At 44.1% G+C, this 24,423-nt stretch overlaps 1 protein-coding gene across 1 annotated transcript in view; it reads right to left on the reverse strand.

Annotated features, from left to right (window-relative positions):
- The window catches only part of CDH4 (cadherin 4), a 419,518-nt gene that overhangs the window by 54,919 nt on the left and 340,176 nt on the right, over positions 1 to 24,423 (reverse strand). The window contains exon 7 of the mRNA XM_074553930.1: positions 22,790 to 22,962. Within this exon, the coding sequence (XP_074410031.1) occupies positions 22,790 to 22,962 (173 nt within the window). The remainder of the gene's footprint in view (positions 1 to 22,789; positions 22,963 to 24,423) is intronic.

The following is a 24,423-nucleotide window of genomic DNA, read 5'->3' on the forward strand; positions in this document are numbered from 1 at the left end:
TAATTTTTCCGTGCATCAAAGAAATTGAAAATAACGCTTCGAAATGAAATTAAAACTCTTTTTTTATCTAACAGTGATACCACGAGAAGAGAAATCCATTTGTTGGGCCACTGGGATGAGGGAGGCTGCAGGACAGAGCTGTGTGTCCATCTGCACCCCCAGGAACAGGAACCAGCCCCAAGCCAACTCCCACCAACACTTTCCAGCCTTTATGCCCCACAGATTCCAGGGCATCTCACAAAGAGCACTCAAAAGGAGACCTCAGGAATAATATGCCTTCTAACTTTTGGCTGAGGCAATTTCTGTAAAACCATGAAAATTACATTTGGCTTTTCCTGAGCAGGGAGAGAGGAGCAATAGTTCAAAGTCTGGGTGGTCACACAGCACCTGGTGCTGCACAGAGGTGCCCCTTGGTAAATATGCCAGCAGTAAATTGATGCTCCTTCCAGGTGGTTTCTGCCACTTACTGACAAAAGCAGTGAGTGCTGAGACAGAAAAAACTCAAAATCACAAGGCAGAGAAGGGAAAGTAAACAACAATCTCAGAAACATTTATTTTTTAGGTAAAAAACCAACCTTCTTTGGACTTGCAGAAAGCAAATTCCTCCTGCAGCGTGTAACTTCTTGGTGATTACCCAAAGGCCAGGCTTTAGGATAAAAAAATATCCTAGTTATGTCCATTGCACTCTTATAATCCACAAAACCTTTGCTGTCAAATGCTGCCAGAGCAATTTAATAAACAGGGAAAATGCCTTAATGTATTCTGAAACCTGCAAACCACCCATCATTAGCCCCACATGCTGTTTTCCTACTTTCTCTGCTTTAAGCCATTTAGCTGCTACAGCTGTTTTTCTTGTAAGTCTGGCTTCTGTTTTTATCAGCCTGATTTGTTTTCTGGTATATCACGCTTGATTAGAAAGAGGAAGAAAAACCTTTCACAATTCAGGTAAAACTGCCTTCTTCTTTAAGCTCTGTCAGGCTGGAAGCTTGAAAAAGATCATCAGGAGGATCAGTGTAGGTGAATAAATATTCATAATATTGCTCATTACTTATATTTGGTCTCATTTCTGCAGAAAGCTTGAAATTCCACACTCACGACACCACTGATGTAGCCAGACCTTTTTATTCTGAGGAACATGAGGTGTTTTAAAAAATCTATCAGTGCAGCAACTAAAAAAAATAAAATCAATGTAATATATTCAAACCATTTTGTCTAATCCTATATGTATACACGTGGTATGAACAACACTAAAATCCTGGATTTTAAAATTATTGGCAGTCAGGAGCACAACACAAGTCTGGGGCATCTGTACTGTGTTGACTCCTTATGGTCTGGATAAAATAAACTCATTTGGTGTCATTCCTTATTCATTGCTGAGAATTATTTTAAGAAAATAGCTTGGCTAAGTCCCTGCTGGCTGCATATCATATGTGCCTTATGAATTGAAGGGAATGTCCAAACAGAGAAGGGCCAGGTTAGAGCCACAAAAGCAGCTGATTTAATTAAATTTGGCAGAAGGAAAGGTTAGTGGAAAACAGTCAAATAACAGAGAGGAGAGATTAATGTGAGATGCTCCCTATTGTATTTCTCTTAAGAGCTGTTTCACCCACCGTGGGCAGGGTCATGTTGTGCTGATCTGCTGAGGGAGAATGTGATTGACAACTTCTGGAAAAGAAATTCAGCTTGGTAGTGAAGTTGGAAATAGCAAAGGGGGCTTTTGTCAAAACCAGCTCTGCCTGCAAAGGCTTTGTTTCCCTGCCTTGGAAAAGGGCTACATGAAAATAGGTGCAATCAAAAAGATCTCCAGTGCTGTGGGAAAGTCAACTGAAAGCTTAGCCTGTGAGTGAAGGATTTTTATTTCTTTCTGTCTGGAAATTCTGACCCATGACAAGAAACAAAGGCATTTGAACATGAGAAATATTTGATCTTGCTAATTTTGTATCTATATTAATAATGTTAAAGGTGTAACACACAGGAAATAAAGACATGCAGTTGATTCAATATTTGACTTGTACTATGTCTTGGTGTAGAAGGACTACAATTCAGCCTCAATCTGATGGAAAAAACACTTAGGTCCAGAGCAAAATACAGTAATAAAGTTTGTGATAACTTATCAAACGCTACACAGCTACAATTACTCCAATGGTACAAATAATTCACTGAGCAAGGTCTAGAATTAATGGAGGATAAAGTGATGCACTTTTCTGAAGGAGGCATCTCAGCTTTTTTTACAAGCCACTGATACTGATGTTTATATCCAGTTGTACTAGACAAATAGAAAATAAGGATTTTTTATTAAACATTGTATTAATGGATTTGAGAGAAGTCACAAGTGGGTAATAGTGTGTACTCTCACAAAAGAAAGGGCACCAAAATGAATAAGTATTTTCAGAGAGCAGTCTTAATAGAACAGAGATTCCTGATGGCTATCAGCACTCACTGCTCTCTGGGCTACCTAGGGAATGAGACACAGAACTCCCACCTGGGGAATGAGATCCCAGGAGAATATTGACTCTCTACTGACCTATCATGGGCTTGCCACAGGAAGCGGCTGCAGGGCATTTGGGCAAACTGAGTTTTGGCTTCCATTATAACCAAAAAGCCAGCATGGAAACAGCACAGTGAGGTGTGAACCCCAGCCTCTGGTCACTCAGATTTTGCAGATGCTTTCCAAAAGGAGCCTGCTCTGCTTTGGAGAGTACAACTCCCTGTCCTGCCTGCTCAGAGGGCTCCAGACACGAGATAAAACCAGGCAAGCGAGGAACAGGAACAAATGACTTCGCGATAAAGGGGAAAACTGCTGATAAACGGAATGATTGAGACGCCAGGCTGGCAGAGAGCCACTGAGAGAGCTGCTGTGATGAGCAGGGATGTTCTCCTTCCCATCCTGAGCCTGTCAGCCTTAATCAGATGTGCCTTAGCAGAGTCTCTTACAGCCAGGTGAGAGCAGGAGGGAAACTGCTCCATGCCAGGGACAGGAGAGGGTCTGGGCAGAGCAGAGCTCCAGAAAAAGCAGATTGATATATGGAGTAAAATTAAATGCCTTGTTTATTAACTTGAAAGAGGAGGGAGCAGACCAAGAAGGATTTTAGATAATCCTAAATTGTCCCAGCTGTACAGCGAGAGCTTTGGGAGGGTACCTTGGGCCCTTTCTGGTGACTGTGTATGACAAGAGGATGGAGCAGCAGCCAGAAGCCACTGCAATAATTGAAGGCAAAATTTAATTTTCCCAGATCAGAGCCTTAATCAAACAGCATTTAATTTCTATGCTTTTTTGTCAACTAAGGGATGTGCAGGATCTCTGCAAGTGTCAAAGGCCTTTGGGTGACCAGGGGCAAGTTCCATTGCAGCAGGGGAAATTTTATAAAGGAATTGGCACTGCAGAGAACCCCCTGACAACCTCCCAGGTTCCTGTAATATGGAATTAACTTCACATTGCCACCAGGAATGAAAGAGGAACTTGCCAGCCACCTTTATGTGATGAAATGCAGTTCCTGAAGTTACAAAATTGTAGGAATGTAGCAGTTTCTTGGCTATTAGCTGCAAGAGGGAATTTCAGCACTTCAGCTCTCCCCAGCTCTGGCTACATTTCCGCTTAAAAAACATTTATGTAGGGAAGTCCTGAATTTCATACAAGGAGCAAAATGACCCTGAATTTAGTAGGCTACATTATCAAATACTCAAAAGTAACAGACTGAAATGAAAAATTGCAAAGCATAATTCTGCCAAGATAATTAATCCTTGTTAACCCATGACCTGATCATATATGATGCTGCTCTGACGAGCTTACTGAAACGCTATAAATAATGCCAGCATATTTTATTTTCTTTGTAGGCATAAATATTGACAAATTCATCTCATTAAACTTCTGCAAGATGAGAATTATTCCTGGTCCTCAAATGGGGAACAGGCAGAGGAATTAAGGGTTTTTTTTTCAGAGGGATTCATTGGTTTGCAGAGTCCAGTTGGAGATGCTGAATGCAGTTTTAAGCCTTTATGCACAGAAGTAAAACTGTATTGATTAAATCCACCCTCACAATGTTACTTCTTTTCTCCCCACCCTCAGCTCAGACCTGTTTCTATGCGCAAGACACTCCTTTTGCTGAGTTACATCAGTTCCCTGAGCAGAATTATTCCAAAAAGAAACTTCTTGTGCATGTAGATAAACTGGCTGTAAGTTCTGGGCAGTAACTCATCAGTGACAGAACCAGCCCAAAAATGTAACTGCAGACTGAGGATAGAGGTACATAAAAATTGTTGTGAGACAAGCTGGGGTGTGGATTTAGAGTGCTTTAGTCCCTCCACAGGATGGTTTCATGGCCACCCATCACCTGCCATAAACCTGGGGTGTCTTATCCTCTGAAGGGTACCACGTGTGAGCTGGAATTTTTTCAGGCTATGTTAATTGCAAACAATAGTCCTTATTCCAGTACCGCTAATCTCTGACAACTGCAAAGGAAAACAGACAATGTAGGACAAAGAACTCCCTCAAAACAAACTATTTTTGCTTTGGTTGAGAGTGGAATTCAAATGAAACCATCTCATCTATGGTCCATGCTCCAAAATCTCAGCTGCCTGTACAGTGCAAGGGAAACATCCCCAAAACTGCATCCCTATTTTCTTCAGAATCCAGTCGAACAACTTAGCCCTGCAGCAGATTTAGGAGGAGCTGATGAGGTTCTAAGTTTAATACTCTCCAAAATACTGGTGAGACATGTACTTTTGGAAAAGCAAATTACCATTTTTCCTGCTCCTACAGTAGTGTTGAACTCCTGTGGAGCCTCACCTTGGGTTCAGGTGTATGAACTTACATATATATGTAAATGTTTTGTGTGTGTTGCTGTATTTCCTCCACTTCTCAGACAAAACCATGCTGGGAAAGGAGAAGAACCAGGAGCTGAGGTTCTTCACTGCAAGAAAAGCAGGGCTGTAGGACCAGGCTCCATGTGGAGCTGGTGGGACCATCCTCTTCAGGCAGAATGCAAAGGGATTTAGGACTCTGCTCCTTGGTCTCTCTCAGAAGAAGCTGGAGGCTGGGATAAGGGTGTCTCAAGAATTTTGTGAGATGGATTGACTCCCTGTGGGGAGTACAGTGAGACCATGAAATGTATTTAATTTTATCCTAAGTTGAACTCACATTTGTGTCCCAGAGTGAAAAGGTTTTATCTCACCCCACGCACAGCAGTGTTTGCCTCTCTCTCTTGGTTAATGGGAACTGTATGGATTTTTCATTTCTTTTTTCTCATAGGAAATGTAAGAACAGTGCAGATTTAGAGATGTATTATCTGCCAGCAGAAACAAAGTGCTGTCTCACACCAGCTGTAGCAGCTCCTTACTCTGGGTCATTAAGGTTCTAACGAAGCCATTAGCCCAGGGAATCACTGATGGGAGCCCTTCCCATGGAAAACACAGCACACCTCACAGAGAGCCCACTCTGACAGAAAATACCATCCCAGGCTGCACCTTCTTTGGTCTAGCTATTAGAGGGTGAGGTCTGAGGGACAGGGGTTATCCCAGAGATCCTGCACTGCCTGTGGAGAGATGCCATGGTCTGGGCATGCTGAGAGGGCAGGGGCAGGCACAGAGGGATGAGATGGATGCAGGAGCATCTCCTCAGGAGGTTTTCCCACCTGCTCTGCTGTGGGCACGGAGCAGAGCCCTCTGCCCTTGGCTGAGCACAGCCCTGGACAAACAGGGAATTCCTGCTCTCACAAACCCTCCTGTCTCTGCTGGACAGCTGCAAACAGAGCTCTGGCCACACTCCAGGAGGGCTGGATGCAGGGTTTATGGGTTAGCTCCTGCAGTGGCAGGTGGGGTACATCAATCTGATGTTGTTTTTCAGCTCCTTTTCCAGAGGGAAGGAATGCTGAGCCTGTACCCAGGGGCTGGGTGTGCAGCAGGACTCGGCCTCGGGAATTTCACAAAATGGGAGAAAAAGCAAACAAAGACAATCAACAGATGGAAACCCTCAGATGGAAGGGGACATAGTGGCTATTTATTTAAAGAGCTGTTAGGCCCTAATGGAAATTTTCAAGAAGCATTCCATTTAGAACTAGCAGAGGTTTATTTAGCCCATATTTTCTGTTTGTTTTCACTCATTTTTCATGCTAAAGAACATTTGCTACCAGTACTCATCTCCAGCATCTTCAATTGTGTATTCCCCAGCATTACTCTGGTTGCTATGGAGACAACTGAGATGCCACAAACAACAAAAAGCTCTTCTGGTGCAGGAGCAGTGCTCCAAGGAAAGAAATAACCCTGGAAAACATGATTTCTACCAGCCCTTGCACACAAGCATGGAAAGTGGGGGACATTTGTGGGGCAATCAATATGCTGGACCCTAACAGTAAACAAAATACTTCCCCAGAGCTGCTCCCCTGTTGCCAGCTGCTTTTCAAGCTGCACAAAATCACAATCCATATTCCTCTAGACTTGATGCCAAAGAACATTTTCTACCTGGATTTGAATAATGTGAATACATTAATTAAAGTTGATAATGGCTGATAATGATTTCCATCAGCAGCAGAATGTTGCTATATTTATCATTATTTATGAGATCACCGTACCTCACTGTAATTTATACAGAGAAGACTTGAAGTAACGTGACTTGACATCTTAACAACTTTTCTGATCACACCTTTAAAGCCACAGAACGTTGTTTTCTCAGACAACCAGATCATAATGGGAAAGAAAGGGAAGAGATCAAGCCCCCCATGTTTTGCTTTGATCAGCTTACCCTTGGAAAGGAGCTGACTTTGGGACTGGCCACAGCACTGGCAGAAATAGGGGACAATTTAGGAGACGATTGCAGATACAATTTAGCATTTCTATTAATTGTGGCCATTGCTTTGCAGAACTCTGCAGACAGAAGTGGAGCTTAAAGTAAAGAAATGTGGGAGGGAGAACAGAAACTCTGTGTCTTGTCCTTTCCAAAACCCATCAGGAGCTGCCCCCGTGTTCCCTGGCCTGAGCAGCAATGCCACAGGGGTCTGGGGCTGGCAGAAAAAGAGCATCTCCCCTTAGGGGCCCTTCACAATGGGAGCTTTGGCAGCAAATTGGGAGAAGCATCTTGCAAAAGCCAGAGGAGGCAGCAGGAGGCAATCTGGAAGGTGTCTGCTCAAGCTGGGTGGGTGGCAAAGACTGAACCCTCGCTCAGTGGGGAAGAGAAGGAATGATCCCACCAAGGAAGCACCCAAATCCTCACACAGGGGTGGATCAGTAAGCTCTACAGCCCCGTGGGGTGGAACTCAGGGTTGCCTGGTTCCCAGTCTGGATGCAGGAGGAATTTTTCCTGTTGCTGCTGTGCTGGGCTCAGTGGGGCTCCTGGTGGGGAAGAACCTTCCAGAAGAAAAATTAGAGAGTCAGGCACTGAACGTCAGTGCTTCCATGGTAGTATAAGCTAAAATCAGCTGAATTATATCTGACTTTAAAAATTCTGTTTTATATCAGGTCACTGGTTACAGACATGCGAGTGAAAATTCTGAAAAAACCCACCAAAATATCAAAGTAAGCATTTCCTATAAAGCAGGTCCTAGTGATATAAAATTTATAAAACATGAATTCATAAAATATGCAAACCAGATTCACTTTTAGCTGGCATGGCCAAAACTCAGAAACATCAGTAACTGACAGACTGAGGTCAAAACAGTTCAGAAAATACAACAAGGGGGAAAACCATCCAGAAACCCCCAAATCTCTCAAAGCTGCTGACATCCCTGCTTTTTTTTTTTTTCAGCAGACCAGGGCACAAAGACAGAACAGCAGGAATCTTCTTAAACAGTTGTTGTTAAGGTAAATCTAAAATGATTGTCTAGCACAATGTTAATTACATTGTACAGCAATCAAAACAGAGACGCCGAGTCTAATGAATCCCTGCTCTCACCTTTGGAGCTGAACTGGAGTGTCTTGTTCACCTCCTTATTAGCCCATAAATATTCTAATTAGGAAGCAACTCCAGATGAATAGGATTAGCAATAAGGACATTTTAGACTAGGTACACAAGAGATACTCAAAACTCTCATGTCTTATCTAAGGCTCTCCTGACATTTATAATCATGTAGAAACGCTAAATTTACATAGCTCTGCCTAATTAGACATGCTTGCAATTATGTTTGTGGGCTTCCTTTTTTTTCCTGCCCAAGTATAACTTACACTGTCAACACAGGAAGCAGGAACTGAATAGAAGCTCAGCAAGAAATAAAAGTGTTTTCTGCTATTTATTTTTTCCTGGTTTTAATTTGAAATTCATATTTCTATGCTTTTTTTTTTTCAGATTCCAGGCAAGAATTGGCTGTTATGGATCCAAGTCCAGACCGCTGCTGCTTTAGATGTAGGAAATGTGATTTTTTTTTTTCAGATCATCAGCATCCCAAGAGCAGGCACTGAACCAGGGAAAATTCTGCAAAAGGTGACACTTTTGTTCTGCCTGCAACAGGTGGGTCGCTCGTGCTCTTGGTGACAGCAAGAAACCAAGAAACTCCTTTACTTTGAGGACTATAAGATGCCTGAAATTCTTATCCTGCTCATGAATTTTCCTAACTGCCCTGGGGTTTTTGATTTCAGTCTTTTTCCCTAGCCTGAACTTGGCATTTCTACAAGAATCCTGTGTTTATCTTCCTTGGCCTTCCGAAAGCTGGTGGGAAGCAGGTAATCCATCACGTTGTATTTCTGTGCAGCAAGCGTTGGCATTATTGGGCAGAGATTTGATAAATGATGTGTACATTAGAAAACTGAATTTCAATATATTGTCTTTGATGTCCATAATCACAGATAGAGTTCTTTCACCTCAGCTCAAATATAAATCAAGGTAAGTTACATGCACTCAATTCAACATGCTGACAAATTCCTCTTTCAGAACTGGAGCACAATCATGAAGCTCACCTGTGTCAGCAGACCCACCTGCACAGCTCAGCCTGCAGCCAAGGCAGGTGGAGATGCCCATACATATAAAAACCCTCAGGACTGGGAAATTAGGGAATTCCCAGGACAAACATCCGCAAATCCGTTTTCCTGACTGCTAGATGCTTAATTATCTCTACTCCTAAATATTTTGTTTATTAGAAAACCAGGGTCTTTGACTCCCACATCACATTTCAAGCTCCATGCCAGTGATCATGGAATCATGGAACAGCCTGGGTGGGAAGGGATCCTAAAGCTCATCTCCTGCCCTGGGCAGGGACACCTTCCCCTACCCCAGGTTGCTCCAAGCCCTGTCCAACCTGGCCTTGGACACTTGCAGGGATGGGGCAGCCACAGCTTCTGTGGGCAAACTCACCACTCTCACAGTAAAGGGTTTTTTCCTAATATCTACTCTAAATTTGCTCTTTCAGTTGGAAACTATTAAATGGCTCATGCCAGCAGAGTCACAGAGCCCATGGAAGCCAGGCGAGGTCAGTGGCTCCAGGCAGAGCAGGACTGAAGAAAACTGTCTCAATAAAGACTCCTGAGGAATGAGAGAACAACCAAAGAACAGGATGAAAACCTCCTGTTTCTAGCTTCACTGCTTGGAACGTGGGAGAGGTGGAAAAACAACAGTTCTGCTCCAGCAGGTTTATAGAAGCCAAAATTAAACAATTAGGAAACCAAGTCTCCTCCCTCAGCAAACTGAAGGGAAGCAGATCACGCAGCAAAGTGACCCTGGTGAGCACTCCAGGCTGCTCCTCACAGCCCACGCTGAACATCCAGCAAGGCCGCCCCAAAGCCCAACTGCAGCTTCCCAGAGAATTCCACACTCTGGCTCCATGGAGCTCAATTCCACACTACATTCAGGACTGCCCCTGAATATCTGCTTCTCAAAGGACATACCCAGCAGGTTTTCTCTGGCCAGGACATCAGCCCCGTGCCTGCTTCCTTATCAAGCCTTCTTATCAGGGCTTGTATAGGTCAAGGCAGTCGGATCTGAAAGTCTCTGATGACAGCCCAAGGAGCTGAAAGAAAATCAATAACCATGGAAACCCCATCCCATGCCCTGCTCTGCTGTATTTAAGATCAATCAATATGCATAAACGACCAGTGCCAGGCACATCTGCACTACTTGTGCACATAATCAACTTTGTCTTGTCTCAGCTTAATACAATTTTCCACCATATTAGCAGCCTTTATGATATCCTGTCTTCTCAAATAGACGCGGTTCGGAATCACTGCATAGTTCAATTGGATTACTGGAGTTGCACACAGACCCACACTGTCACACTTCCCCCCCAGATACACTCTTGGTGACAGCCTCTCCTTGCTCCACTGAGGCTGGGATTAGAGCCATGTTTGAAGTATTTGCAAGGAGGTGACATCCGTGGCCACAGCCAGCTTCCACCAAAACCTCTGGCAGAAGAATGTGTGTGTGTGTGTGTATGTATAATTAACAGACTGGGAAAAGAAATGAACAAACTTATCAAATGCCATGCTGAAGCATCCATTAAAAACCGCACACACTTTTAATGACTTGGGTGAGGGTTGCTGTTGCATAAATTTATTTAACGTTAATGTCCCTAGTTTGCTGTAAATTTCACACTGTGAAATTACCAGGGCAGTTCTAATGGAGCTGAAGACTCCAGCTGCACTCCATGATAAAGGAGGAAATAATTACGAATTCCTCTGGGAAGCCAAAGAAAGTCAAAGATCTCCTTCGAAACTGCTCCCAGCTGAGCTGCTCATCAGCCAGCTGAGGAGGTGCGGAGCCGGGGGAAGCGGGATGAGCAGGGCGCTCCCGCTGACGGCGGCGCTGCCATCAACTGACATTTAATTTGGAAGGATTGAAAGCTGGTGTCTGCAGCAACTTCTGCCAAGAAACATTATGAACAGTCAAGACAGAGCATGGAAGTGGTTTCATGCTCCAAGTTGGGATGATACTGTGTAATTTTACATCTAATCACCTAGCGCGAGACAGAACCGGCACACGCAGCTCCAAGAGCTCGTGCCTGCAGTTCTGATAGATGCCTGGATCGTGAGAGGATGCTGCACTGGGTGTGTTGTTCTGCCTAGGATGGCATTCTCTATAACCTTTCATATCCAGAGCTAACAGCCTGCAAGAGTTTACAAGAGTGGAGAAAGTAAACTCCTTGCTTCCACCCTCCTTAATCTCCTATCCCTACAAATGTCTCTTTCTTCTGTTTTTCTGTTTCTCCCTTTTATCTTCCTGTTCCCTCTTGTTTCCTCCACGCCACCATGGGCTGCCCTGGCCAGCAGTGTCTCCCTGCAGCAGGACAGCCCACCTGGACAGTGAGCAGCTGGGGCACACCTGGAGACCCCAGCCCTGCCTCCTCCCCACCACCACTCGCCTTGCCTGGCATCCTCCCTTCTGTCAGCTTGGAATTCAGGCCCCCACAATCATGGCTCACCCCTGAGTACACCTCTGAAATGATAAAACAACTCATTGCTGGTAGAGGAATCAGTGAAATGTAAGAAACAAAACCACCTAATGGGGCAGACAGGCAGTATTTATTCAGTTCCTCCCGGTGCATCACTCATAATAACGTCTTGCAGTGTACTTCAAGCTTGTTCCCCAAGAACAAATATAATTCTTATTTATAATGCAACAAAGGATAAAGCAGGTTTCCTGATTCTGATAAGTGACTCTCTGATTATTTCTTCAATAAAAACTGTCACATCTTTCAGATTATTCTTTCATGTTTTATTCTGGTTTGGAACAGAGACAGCACAGACGAGCATTTCTGTGCCTTGAGTCACTTGGTTTATTTCCTCATTTATAGAACCTTGGGACCTGCTAGAAAGAATTTCAGTGGTGCTTTAAGGAGTTCTGAACTTTGTGGACTGGACTTGCAGCTGTGAGTAACCAAGGCCTGGCCCAGGTTCACCCTTTGTCAGGTAATTGATCTGTGAGATGAAAACAGAGGTAGAGGGAGTGAGGTGTTATCACCTTGGATGGTGACGAAGGGCTCTCCTGAAACTGCAAACACCAGCCCTTCCCAACAAACAGCAACCCAAGATGCTGCTGGGGAGCCTGTCAGCAGAATGCCTGCTCAGTGCCTCAGCATGCACCAGACATTGGCTTGATGCACCGAAACGGGGTGAAAAACGTGAAATGAAATGTGATCACCCCTTTGGACTCTCTGCTTGCATTCCAATTTCTCTGCAAAATACATGCCATATTATTTACTGTGTCTTCTTTTAAGGTAGCTGTCACCATATGACTTAGAAACTCCAAACATACTAAGAATGGGATTTTCTGTGTCAAAATGTCCCATTGAAATTCAGACACCTCCTTCTCACAGTCTGTGCAACACTGCGAAGCAAACAGGGCCCAGACCTTATTGGGAAAAAATCCCCAAACAAATGTTGTGTTTATGTAACCATCTATTTATTTAGGGCCACTTCAATCAGATACAGCTGGTTAGACTTGAAAATAACTGCATGTGAAAATGCAAACAATAATTTATGTAACTTTAAATGAGTTTTTGCAAGATGTTTTTGATGCATTTTCCTTGAACGCTCCCCTGCACATCTGGATATGAAGTCTGTAATTCAGCTTCCCTTATCCCCTATGGAACTTGGATGGAAAGGACTGTGCCCCTCTGTGAACTGCCCTGGCACAGAGTCTGGGGTCAGCAGAGTAGCACAAAATCCATTTCTCAAACATGTCAGTCAGCCTTTGAAGATGCTGATACTGCAGGCAATGGTCACTCCGAGTTACATTAGCAGCTCTTACTGCAAACACTGGAATTAGTTTTCAGAAGAACGTCCCTAAATACCCATTTTGATATGGTTGGATGACAGTAGTGGCAGAGACCATATAGAGAACTGAAGGGGCCTGAGGATGAAAACTGGTGGAGAATATTATGACAAAATGGTTTTTCATCACAAGATGCTAAGAGTGAAACTGCTCCCAAGGACGGGCACTTGAAAGCTCTCCCTCGCTTGGAATTTATTTTTACTTTGCAAAAGAGTCCTTTTAAAAATGGTTTTAATGGTCTGAGCTAAGTTTGACAAAAATTGATCTTTCAAAATGTCAAACATCACTTTAAAAGACCAATATCAATGCGACATTTTTGCAGCTATTAAAACAAAAATGCTAAATCTCTCCAGATTTTATTTTCTGACTGGTAATTACAATTCTAAAAAATCATTATTTTGTCCTAATCTGGGGGTGGGGAAAATGTTGTGGGGCGCTTCCTGCTTAATCAGGATCATCTGCATAAATGATGGCTGATGCTTCAATTTCTAATCTGATGGATAGATGTGAGAGATTGTCTCACTTTTTACTTTAGGGGTTCTCAGGGATTTGGCCGTGGCCAAAGGAGCTGGGGGTGGGCTGCCTACCCTAAGAGCCCTCTAATGCCCTGCAGGCTCTTTTTCTAGGGAATTTTGCTCAATTGCTTTGTCAAGAGCTGATACCCTGAAGTCATGAGGCCACCCAGCTCCTCTCCAGCACTCACTGGTGGAAGCTGCTCTGCTGCTCATCTGTGGAGCAGATTTTCTGATGGTGCACAGCACTGGTAACCTTCCAGATTGTCTCTTTATGCCCAAATATGCTTTCTTTCAAACCACATCTAGCTGCTGATTTAGCAGCAAATACTGTTCATTATCTTCTCTGTCAAACATCATCTTCTAATATCAAACATAGGAGGGGGGGGGAGGGAACTGCACATAATTTACAAACCCAGTAATGCATTTCCTATCACACTCCTCTCCATTGCCATGGCCACAAAAAGATGGGATCAGCCAAGATGAAAGCATTTTCAGGGCTGAAGTTTAATGGCTAGAATAATTGCAGAAACATACACATCTCCAAAACAAACCACTTCCAGATGAGTAATGCGTGGAGTATCCTCTCATCTACTACTCCACATCAGCACAGGCTGCCCTGTGAGCAAAACACACCCAATATAGGGTTGGGTGTTTTTATCACAGCAGATCTCTGGGGCTGGGCCAGCTCCACTCTGCTGCAGGCAAACCACAGGTGCTGCTCTTCTGACCCCTCTGAAATTCACCTGCAGAACGTAACCACTATGATTTCTAAGTAGGCATTTTATTTGGCATGTTCATGCTTGGGGGGCATCAAACCCTCCCTTTAGAATAGCAGATACCTGGCAGAAAAGCTTCCCACTTCTGCAAGAGTCATTTGCTGCTGACTTACAAACCCTCAAATTTGAGGATTCCCATCCTCAAACAGCTGCAATCAGTCTGGTCAGTTCACCCCTCCTTGGGCATCTGCCCAAACCTTAAACCATTAAAACAAAATCTTTCCCTATAAACTGAGGTGAATTCCATGTTGGTATGAATAGAAAACTACAATCTATCTTTCAGGCATGTATAAGTAAGTTGGAAAGACCAACTTATTGAACATCTGGATAATATGAGTCACTGCATTTTTATGCAATTAGTTCCTCGTCTCAATTTGAGCCATCAGATTTAAGGTCACTGAGTATGTGACCTGTTTACTTTAACTGAAAACCACATTTATTTTTCTGGAGAGGCATTTAGAACAGAAAGCATTTTAAGTGCAAAAAATGAATAGCTTGAATAAAACATGATTGTACTGACATGTACTCTATTTAATGAGGATTTCTTACACAAAGTCCTCAGAATTTTTTAGAAAACTGGAATAACAGAACAACAATAAAAGGAAAATATTTAGCCTAAAAATTAGAAGAAAAATGGTGAGGTTACCATGACAAAAGAACAAACTGCCTCGCTGCTTCAGCTCTGCTACTACAGGCTCCTAGATGCTTTAATGTGCATTTCTGGGAAGAATAACACACAGCTCCATCCTGCCTGCATGTGCCACCTTGCTGGCCTTATCCACGAGTCCCCTCTCAGCCTGCAGTGAATGGAGAACAGCCCAAACCTCAGTACCTGATGCTGTGATTATTTATAGCCAGATCAGCGATGCTCACAAGTGTCTAACAAGAACAGTCCTCCCCTTCACAGAGCCACCTTCTGCCACCTTTCTGGGAACTAATTAGTACAGAACTCAAGGAAACAGAGAGGATTCGTGATGCAGAACAGCAAACACCCACATTTTGGTCCCTGTGCACACATTTCTGTATTTTTGGAAGTATTACATCCTCTGCAAATACAAACGCCACGATCTTGACACTGTTCCAGATGAGATGTACTATAAAAACTCCAGATACATCACAATTTAAATTGTACTTTACAGAGCATGTAACAGCCTCTCCACTGTTTACACTGAGAACTTCCTATTTTAAGAATATTTCAGAATACAAGAGACTGTATTTGGTCTTCTGACAGTCACAGTCCTTTGCATTCAAGCTGCCTTCTTCTTATGCCCAGTTAAGAAAAGTAACTGATGCAGGGTGAAACATCCCACAAACTCACTCATGCTCTGGCAAATGTGTTGAAGACAGTACTTAAGCAAGAAATAGAGCCAAAGATGCTCACAGGAATGAATCCTGCTATTAAAAAAATAGTACTAGGTCTAGGAAGAAGGAGTTAACAAAGTCTCTCTTTAAAATGCTAATAACAGACAATGGTCTGTGGATAAGTTAATTAGTGGAGCCAGCTTGTGTTTAATTATTTCACTTGACCCGGTGCAGATTTAGACAATAATCCCTTTAGAGAGGGGAAGGGGCTGTTGGAAAGTATGTGATGTACCAAAAGCAAAACTTTAAATCTGCCTGAGCTGAGCAGGTAGTCTTCTATCTGAAATTGGAATGATACACTCTTCTCCACTGTAAGACAAGCTCAAATAGAAAAAGAAATGCAGGTCTGAACCAGAGAGATTATGCTAAGGACCTGGTGAGCTTTCCACTCCAATACTTAACTTTTTTTTTCCTCCTCCCTATTCAGCTGGGATTTTACTACTGAATAATGTATAAACCAACCCACTGTAGTCAGAGGTGGGATTTCATGAGGAACTTGAAACAAGTGCAACCAGACTGTACCAGAACTCTCTGAACATATTAAAATGTGTGTGAAGAAAGAAAAGGATCTATAGCCTATTAGTATATGTGGAATTTTCTTACTGGAGAGGCTCTGAAGATTTCCATATTTAAAAGAAGGAAACTGATTAGGTGGGGTGTCAGGATTCTTGCTTGGACTCTATAATCGGATCCAATTAAACTCAAAGCTTTGTTTTATCTGAGTAGTTCAACCCCAAATCATGCAGCTTTTCAATTTGGTAATATCTCTTCAATAGCTCACCCAAATATGAATAAAAAGCCATTACAGCTCCACATGTGAGTCAGTACAGCCTCCTCCAGAGGCTATTGCCATCTAAATGCTGGCAATACTGAAAGCAAGCCAGGTGTATGAAGAGAGTCTAAGCCAAATGGGAGAAAGAATTTAAGAACCAAATTGGGAGCTACTCTGGCAGGCAGTAAACAGTGTCACAGGCACTGCCTGAGTGCGAGGAAACTCTTCCTTTCAGCCAAAGGGCAGGACTCACTCTGGGTGGAACTGGCTCCATGGGGGATGCAAACTGGCTGCAGGTTTCCATTTACAGCCCAGTTCTGAGGCTGGAGCATCCTCCTGCGCACATTTCAGGAAGGACACATGGTGCACTGGGACCAGGGCTGACAACCTGCACAGCAGAGCAGTAAACCCAGCCCTACTGCTCTGTTTGACCTCCTTTATTAAAATGCAATCTGATGGGGAGTGAAAGGCCTCAGGACAGGACAGGGCCGAGATGGGTGCAAGCAGATCCCACAGCCAGGCTGAGCTCACACAAACCCACAGCCAAACTGTGCCAACACAGTCTCAGGCTGGACAGCCAGGTGATCTCCAGCCTGCTACACCTGTGTCCTGGTCATGCTCCTGGTACACATCCCTGGTTACCTTTATGGGAGATAAACACCATGGCTGTTTTGCTGTCTGCTCACAGGACTCCCACAGGTTTCAAGCAATTTACCAGCCTCTTTCTTTGGAAAGCTCTTTTGTTCTTTAAAAGTGTCTCCTACCATATCCACTTTTTTTCCTTTTTTCCCAACTCATGCTATTTTCTTTCAAGGCCATGGCTCAGAGCCCTTCCTCTATCAGTTTTACTAGTCTATCTAGCTATCAGGCTTTTTTAAAGTAAAAGTAATCAAAAAACCCTTTCCATATACAGGAGCTCTAAAACTGATTGCCAGCTCCTTGTTTAGAGAGTTGCAGCAATCATGCAGAAGAGCAAAAGGTACAGATCCTGCAGAAACACGCAGAAAAGACCCACCAGAAAGACACACAGGCACTGCCATTTGAGGAGCTCAAATGGGGAGACATTCCTTCTGGGAATTGTGACAAGGTTTCAGAACCACTGGCATTGTTCCCTTCTTAATTAAAACAAATGGTGTGATTTCTGTGACAAGCATTTGCTCACATCTCTCCCACCCTGCAACAAAGCTATGAGGGATCCCTTTAGCAGTGCTGGACCAACAAGCAGATTTGAGCCCTTCCCCTCTGATAACTTATGCTATCTCAAATTACTGCAAGTGGCCCTCCACTGATTACACAACACACTGGCAAAGCACTAAACAGGGTTAATAAAATGATTCTTCTTCACTGATGAGTGGTAGTGCTCCTCACCATAATTTGCTGAGAAAGGTCATTCTTGTCTGTAATGAGAAAATGAAATGCACTGGAATGGTGGAACAAACTCAAAGCAGTCCTGTGTACAATGCAGAAATTTAAACCAGAATCCAGCATAAATCTGCTGGCTAAATTCAGCTTATGGCTAATCAGCTCTGCCTTTGACAGGATATGCTGCTGTGGAAATGGGATAATTTTATAACTGAATAATTTAACCAGTTTTATCTTTAAGTAATGATTTCAGGCATATTAATACATAAAGCTTCAGTATTTACATCTTCGTTACATGGCCCTGAAAAATTACAAGGTATCAGGGATAAGGTAGTATTCAGCAGAAATGATGTGCACAGAGTGGATTTCATCCCTCAGAGTGACTTTGTGCTCCACAAATCCCAGGGATGGCACGTGGCTGCCAGGCAGACAGCGAGGGCAGAGCCTGTTGTGTGACACCAAGGGGACAAACTGTGGCAGAGGGACAGAAACACATTAGGGCCACGGTAAAACACAGGTAAAACACAGTCTGACAGAGGATGCTGAAGTATTTTACCTGCTTATCCCTGCTAAGACTCTGGTAGTTTATAACTGCCTTGAAGACATGTTCCACAAGGACTCCCAATCACTGCCTGAATGCTGTGAGAAGTGGAAAAGCCACTTAACCCTGGAAGTCTGTTCCAGCCCTTCATCATCCCAGCCACTTGGGGAGCCTGCAAGTCTGGAAGCTAAATACAAGGACTCGTGGTCCAAATTCATAGAAATGGATGTGCCTTGCTGGCAGAATAATTACAAATCCCTCACTCTGGTTCTCCTCCTGTGAGTTCAGCTGTGGAGGCATTTTTCTCCATGTTTTGATGCAGTGATATGGGAAGTTCATCTTGAAAAGCAAGATACTCATGGCTCCACAGTGTCTAACAACCTTGTTTTAGTTCTTCTCTGGAAAAAGCAGTGACAAGAACATGAAAAGCAGAATCCCTCTCATTTTAAAGAACTCCTGTAATAGATACATATAGCAAACAAGGTGGATGTTGGATTGTGCATGTCAGAAGGTGACATGCTTGTAGCAATTCTGCATTACTCCTTTCTGCTCCTCAGAGAAGGCTAATCCGACTGAGGAAAATGGAAACAGGAGCTCTCAGGATGCAGTCAAGCCATTTAGATGTCACTTTCCCTCATTCCTTGTATTCTGTCAGTACACACACGAGTGACAATGTCCCCAGGTAAACTCATCCATCACTGGTGTGGTGTGGGATCCCTCAGCCTCACACTGCAGCAGATGCTCCTCCAGCCCTGCTCAGAGGAGCAGAGACAGCTCTGCAGAACATCACAGTGATTATGCAGTGAGGGAAATAATTAGCATGGGCCATGGTAATTATTATTTAGAACAGAATAAATTCCTTTTGCTGCATTCCGGGGTGGATGAAGGATTGGAAGCTGCTGGACTCCACTGTCAGGGGGAAGTTTCCTGGTACAGAAAGCCAGGCTCAGCCCGAGTTACCTGCTGACCACACTTGGATGACTGGCTGGAAGAGGCAAACCCAGACTGAACCCACTCTATATGGGTAATCTCAGACTAGGGGATGTCTGTCTGTGGGAATGTTTCACAGGAATCTCAATGGCTAAAGTCATCCCTCTACCAGGGCAATGCCTTGTTTACTCCCCGCCAGCATTTGAATGAACAAGAAGGTTTTGAAAAGCTATTGCCATGACCTGGAGATAAATGTACCCAAAACAGTTACTGCAGATAGTCAAAAACCATCCCTGCTCAGTGTTTGGAGTAGTATACAGTTGTTTTTGTTTTTTCCTTTAACATAACATTTCAAATTCTGCACTATCAGAAATATGTAGCTGCACTGAACCCAGAGTTTTGGAAAAGAAATCAACTGTCTCTGCTAATAAGAAGAACTTCTCCTCTTCCCCACAAAAATTCTGCCATTTCATTCATAAATAAAATAAACCTCTAACTCAGTTGTTGGCAGGCTCTCCCTTTTATCTTTCACTCACTTGAGAAGGACCAGCAACATCACGTTTTCAGGGAGCCAAGTGCAGTAATCACAGAATCGGATTTCATGTATTTTTAAAAGCATTTGCAGCAGCAGAGATCCAATCATTTTTAAAAGAAATACAAACATACAGAAATTTGGAAGAAGCAACTCAGTGCTCCTGACTGTCTTCATTTCTCCAGCACCAGATGAATGTGCTGGGAAGGGACTCCTTTCTAAGGGACATCTCAAAAAGTTAGCAACATTATACTACAAGAACCGCAGTGCTGAAACACTTATTATCTCAAATAAACCTGGGTGACATTTGAAATGTCTCAACATCTATTGGCCTGCCAGCAGAGCCTGGGATCAATCACCTCCTTTTCTCTCATTCCTTTTTTTTTTTTTTCCTCCTGCTTGCTCAAAGTCCATGTTCATAAAATATTTAGGGGAAGCTCTTCAGAGGATGATATTGCCTATCCTATAGCCCCACTGCAGGTTTACTGTGCTACTGAGACAGATATTCTGCCACCAGAGAAATCAAAATTGGTCATGGGGTTGAATTACTGCACCAGGAGCACCGTCAGACTGACAGTCTGGGCTTGATCCCACCTGGGACACTGGGATGAGTGGGAGGAACAAAACAACATGTGGAACAGAGCTGGTCACTTTTGCAAGGTTATACACAGAAATGTTACTTTTCAGGATGGAAAACAAAAATATGAATGTTCTGCTTGTGTCTGAGACTCACCTGACCCTTTCTTATCTCTTGAAATTTTCTTCCCAGCGGGAAAAAACCCCCCAGATTAATGAAATGTGGAATTCAGACGTGCTGCTAAATGAAGCCGTCAGTCTGGCAGCATCTCGTGTAGTGCCACCCACTCCTGCAGCAGCCTGCCATAAATTACATCAGCTGCCATGGTCCTTCCTACCCCTGAACTCTGCCACAACCTGCTCATCTCATGCACTCACAGCCTTCCCTACAATCCACACATTCTGTGCTCCCACCATCATGCAATTTTCCCCTCCTAATTTCATTAAATCAGCTGCAGATTTCCTAGGCTACTCCGACGTTTTCCTGCAGCAAGTATCTGCTTTTAACCTTCTCATCCAAACCTGGCTGTCTGAATGCACTTCTGAACCTCTCATGACCCTAAATCCCGATCATTTCCCCCCTTAGTTCAAGGGATGGGTGTTCCTTTGTTCCACCCTTGGCATTCCTCATCCTCAGGCATTCAGGCTTACATCAGGCTGTTGCTAAACTGTCTTCCTTTAATAATTTTTATGAAGTGCAGTCCAATTAACTTTATCTTCCTTGGGGATCCATTCAATTAAGTGCAGTCATAATGAGTGAGTGGACACAGAGCATTGTCACCATATTTACATCCAGATTAATAGGAACCAGGTAAGATAACTTTAAAGCCATCAATATTTTAATACTTTGCCTTTTGATTGGGCTATCTTCAGTGTCAGACACATTTAGGAGAGACCAGCATAATTTGAGAGGCTGAGTTTTTAATTTCCTCCATGGTTTGTGGAAATAGGGGTTTAGAAATAGCAGCAAAAATACCAACTTGGTCTTTAAATAGGTTTCTTACAGGTCAAACAAAACACTTGTCCTGACACAAAATAAGCTAAAACTTCATCCAGTTCATCCCTTCAGGGATTGAAGGTAATTTAGGAAACCAGCAAAGAACCAATATTTAAGTGGAGATGCTGAGAACATCAGGAAATCTCATTCAATGAGCATGCAACAGAAATGCTGAGCTAGGAACACCAGTTTTGAAGCGACTTTTCTCCCTTTTGAAAGACAAATGCTGGATCTGGAACATGGACCTGTCTCTCAGACATGGAATAGCTCCAGAAGTTATTTTTATGCCTGCTTTGCATTGCAGAAACAAGGGAGAAGGATCCAATGGAGACTGAAAACTTCATTCTGTATCACCACAGCTTAACTTAATCATGTCTCAGGCACTGATAAATGTGTCAATAAGCATTTGGAGAAATAACTGGTATCCAGGGAATTTATCTTGGTTATAGGAGTTTCAGCTGAATAGGTCAGATTTGTTAACATTTTAATTTACACAAATCTGCATTCCAAATATTGCTCTTCGTCTCCTTTTCCTAACGACAAGGAAATGTCAGCAGCAACCCCAAATTCACTCCTTTAATAGCTTCCACAAGTTTTCAGGAAAAACAAACAAAAACAAAAAAAACCAGTCTGTGGTACAGTAATGGGGGTAGTTTAAACACAATTTTCAACTTAGATGCAATATAACTTTAGGTTAATAAATCAGAAAGTTTTGCCAATTCCAGATGTAATCCTGAAAGCAGGAGAGAGAGCTGGGAATAAGCACGTCCCGTAGCTTCAGGGCAGCCCCAGGATTGTGCCCAGAGCTGGTTGTTCTGCCTTGATCCCAGTGTCCCCTGCCCACCCTTGTACTCAGCCTGGGACACTCAGCACCAGATTTCCACACACAATGTGCCAGCTGTGATTTCCTGGACCCTGTGCACAAGGGAACTCACACGAAGCACATGGTTCCCCTGCAAGTTTTTAAAATACTCCAGATGCAATGAGAGAAGCAATAAAAGAGATTCTGCCTTATCCTTTCCCCCTAATTATCACCTGCCTCTCTTCTGAGCTGATTTGCCGAGATTAAAACCTCTCTCCCACCAAGTTATCCCAATCTGTGTTCCTGAAATTAATATAAACCGACGACCTTTCTCTGCCCATAAAGCCCAGCATCCAAATGCTGGCCCCCACTGATGTCAGGGGGGCCGTAACAGTTCTTTCATTTCCATAAAATCAGCATTTTCCTGCCAGAATTCCAATTTCTTCTCTGAGCACTCTGCTACCATCCCCTGGGGGCTGCCAGCAATCTCTCCAGCACTTGTTTCTCCTCTTGCACTGCAGGCCTGCCGCAGGCTCCAGCACTGCCTGGGATCATCCACCTGCTTAAGATTCAGCCAACTTCCCAGCTCTTGGAATAAAAGGAGCAGGGAAAGGTCAAATCCACCCCAGGTTGTGCTTGCAGAGTCTGCGACATCAGGTGGGAAGGAGCAGGTGCTGGAGCTTCACCTGCTCCCCCAGCTCTGCTTCCCATCCTCACACCTGGAAAGCTCTCGGCTCTCCTGACCTTCTCCTTGGAAAGCTGCTCCACACAGCGTGTCCGCCCTGGGCCAGCTCACCCTGAAACGGTGCTGAGGGTGAGCCCTGTGCTGCTCCCAGCCATCCCCATCCCATCGCATCCCATCGCATCCCATCGCATCCCATCCCATCGCATCCCATCCCATCCCTCACCGAACAGCTGGTGAGACAGCGTCACACTCACCTCCCTGTCGAGGCCAGCAGCCACGGTGACGATGTCCCCAGTCTCGCTGTTGATGGTGAACATGTTCTGGGAGGGGCTCTGGGGGGTCTGGGTGACGATCCTGTACCTCACCATCCCGTTGGCCGTGGTGGCGTCGTCCGCGTCGTTCGCCGTCACCGTCATCACGTAGGTCCCTGGAACGAGGCAAGAGGAGTTAGCAGGGACACCTCACTGCAGAGCAGACTGCGGCCCCACTGACCTGGGGGCATGCATTTTGTTCAGAAATGCTGTGGAATAGACAGCTCACTTCAATCCAGGCAGGCAAGGCGAGGATTATGGAAATAGCAACACTGCTGAAATGGATGATCTGGAAAGATGCTGATTACACGTAACTGGTAGACAGAGAGAAGTTATGTGAGGGTATCTATGATTAACTTCTAATTCTTTCAGTGATTGTAAGTCTTAGGGCAGCATTTTTTGTCCTGCAATTTTCACAGATTCTCACAGGAGATTTTTTTTCCGATCCAATCACTGCATTCACATGCATTCAGAAGCAGAATTTAATAGTGGAAAGCCCATCAGACTTCTCAGCAGCTTCAGGACACCATGAACATGCCCATGCCCAGTGCAGGAAGCAACTGCCTGCTGCTTCCTGTTCTCCAGTTCTTGGAGAAACATCCACCTTTCTTGTCCCTCCAGGATTAAAAAATCCATTTCTGCAGAGCAAATACAACAGCTGCTGCCCAGCAGGACAGAAAATCAATGATTTGGTATGTGTGGCCAGTGATGTATTGAATTGTTGGTTTGTTTCTTGCTAATCATCAGTGTCTTCATTTGCCTTGCAAAAAACAATCCCTACATTCTCGATACTGTCGGAGTGCACTGATGCACTGACAGGCTCATTAGCACTGGAGTTTGGCAGCAGGGTGTTCTGCTAAAGTGGGAAATTATCATTATGAGCGTAAAAGATGTTACTTGATTGGATGGACTCCTGCAGCTGCTTGGTCCTGTGACCCCCAGAGCTCACAGGGCCCAGCTCTACACTTGTTGTATTGGTGGGAGGGAATGAGTAGAAGGGCAGGCACACACAGCTCACACAAGGTAATCTGCAACAGTGGATGAGTATAATGATATGAGACCTGAGAAGAGGAGTGGGAGGCAAAGAGAGACAGCAAAACCAGACATAACCTCATTGGTGACCACCAAACCCAACAGCATCCATGAAAAGAGGGAAGGGGCCACTCCAACACTGCGCATCTGGAAAGTCTGAGCAACAGACCAACTTATGAGCCTGCCATGCTGGAGAGATGCAAGGTGGTCCCAGCAAGAACCTGAGCTGACCTGAGATGGAGCCACACGTGGCTTTACAAAAAGAGCTGAGTTAGATGTGAGCCATGGGCAAACTTGAGGCCATGTGGCTGCATCAGCATCGTGCTGTGTCTCCTCTGCACACCCAGCCTGGCCACGCTGGGAGCCACCACACTCCCAGGTCAGGAACACCAGAGAGCTGCAGAGCTTGGATCTGTTTGCAGAAGACTTGAAAAACACCCCATGCTCTACATGGCTGCGGCATTTGGTACCTTAGCCAAGTGTCTTTAAGCCACTCAGCACACAGGAAATCCCCCCAGCACCTCTGGAAAACCAGTGTTTCTCAG

This window comes from Zonotrichia albicollis, chromosome 17 (genome assembly GCF_047830755.1).
Source record: "Zonotrichia albicollis isolate bZonAlb1 chromosome 17, bZonAlb1.hap1, whole genome shotgun sequence".
Classification (NCBI taxonomy): Eukaryota; Metazoa; Chordata; class Aves; order Passeriformes; family Passerellidae; genus Zonotrichia; species Zonotrichia albicollis.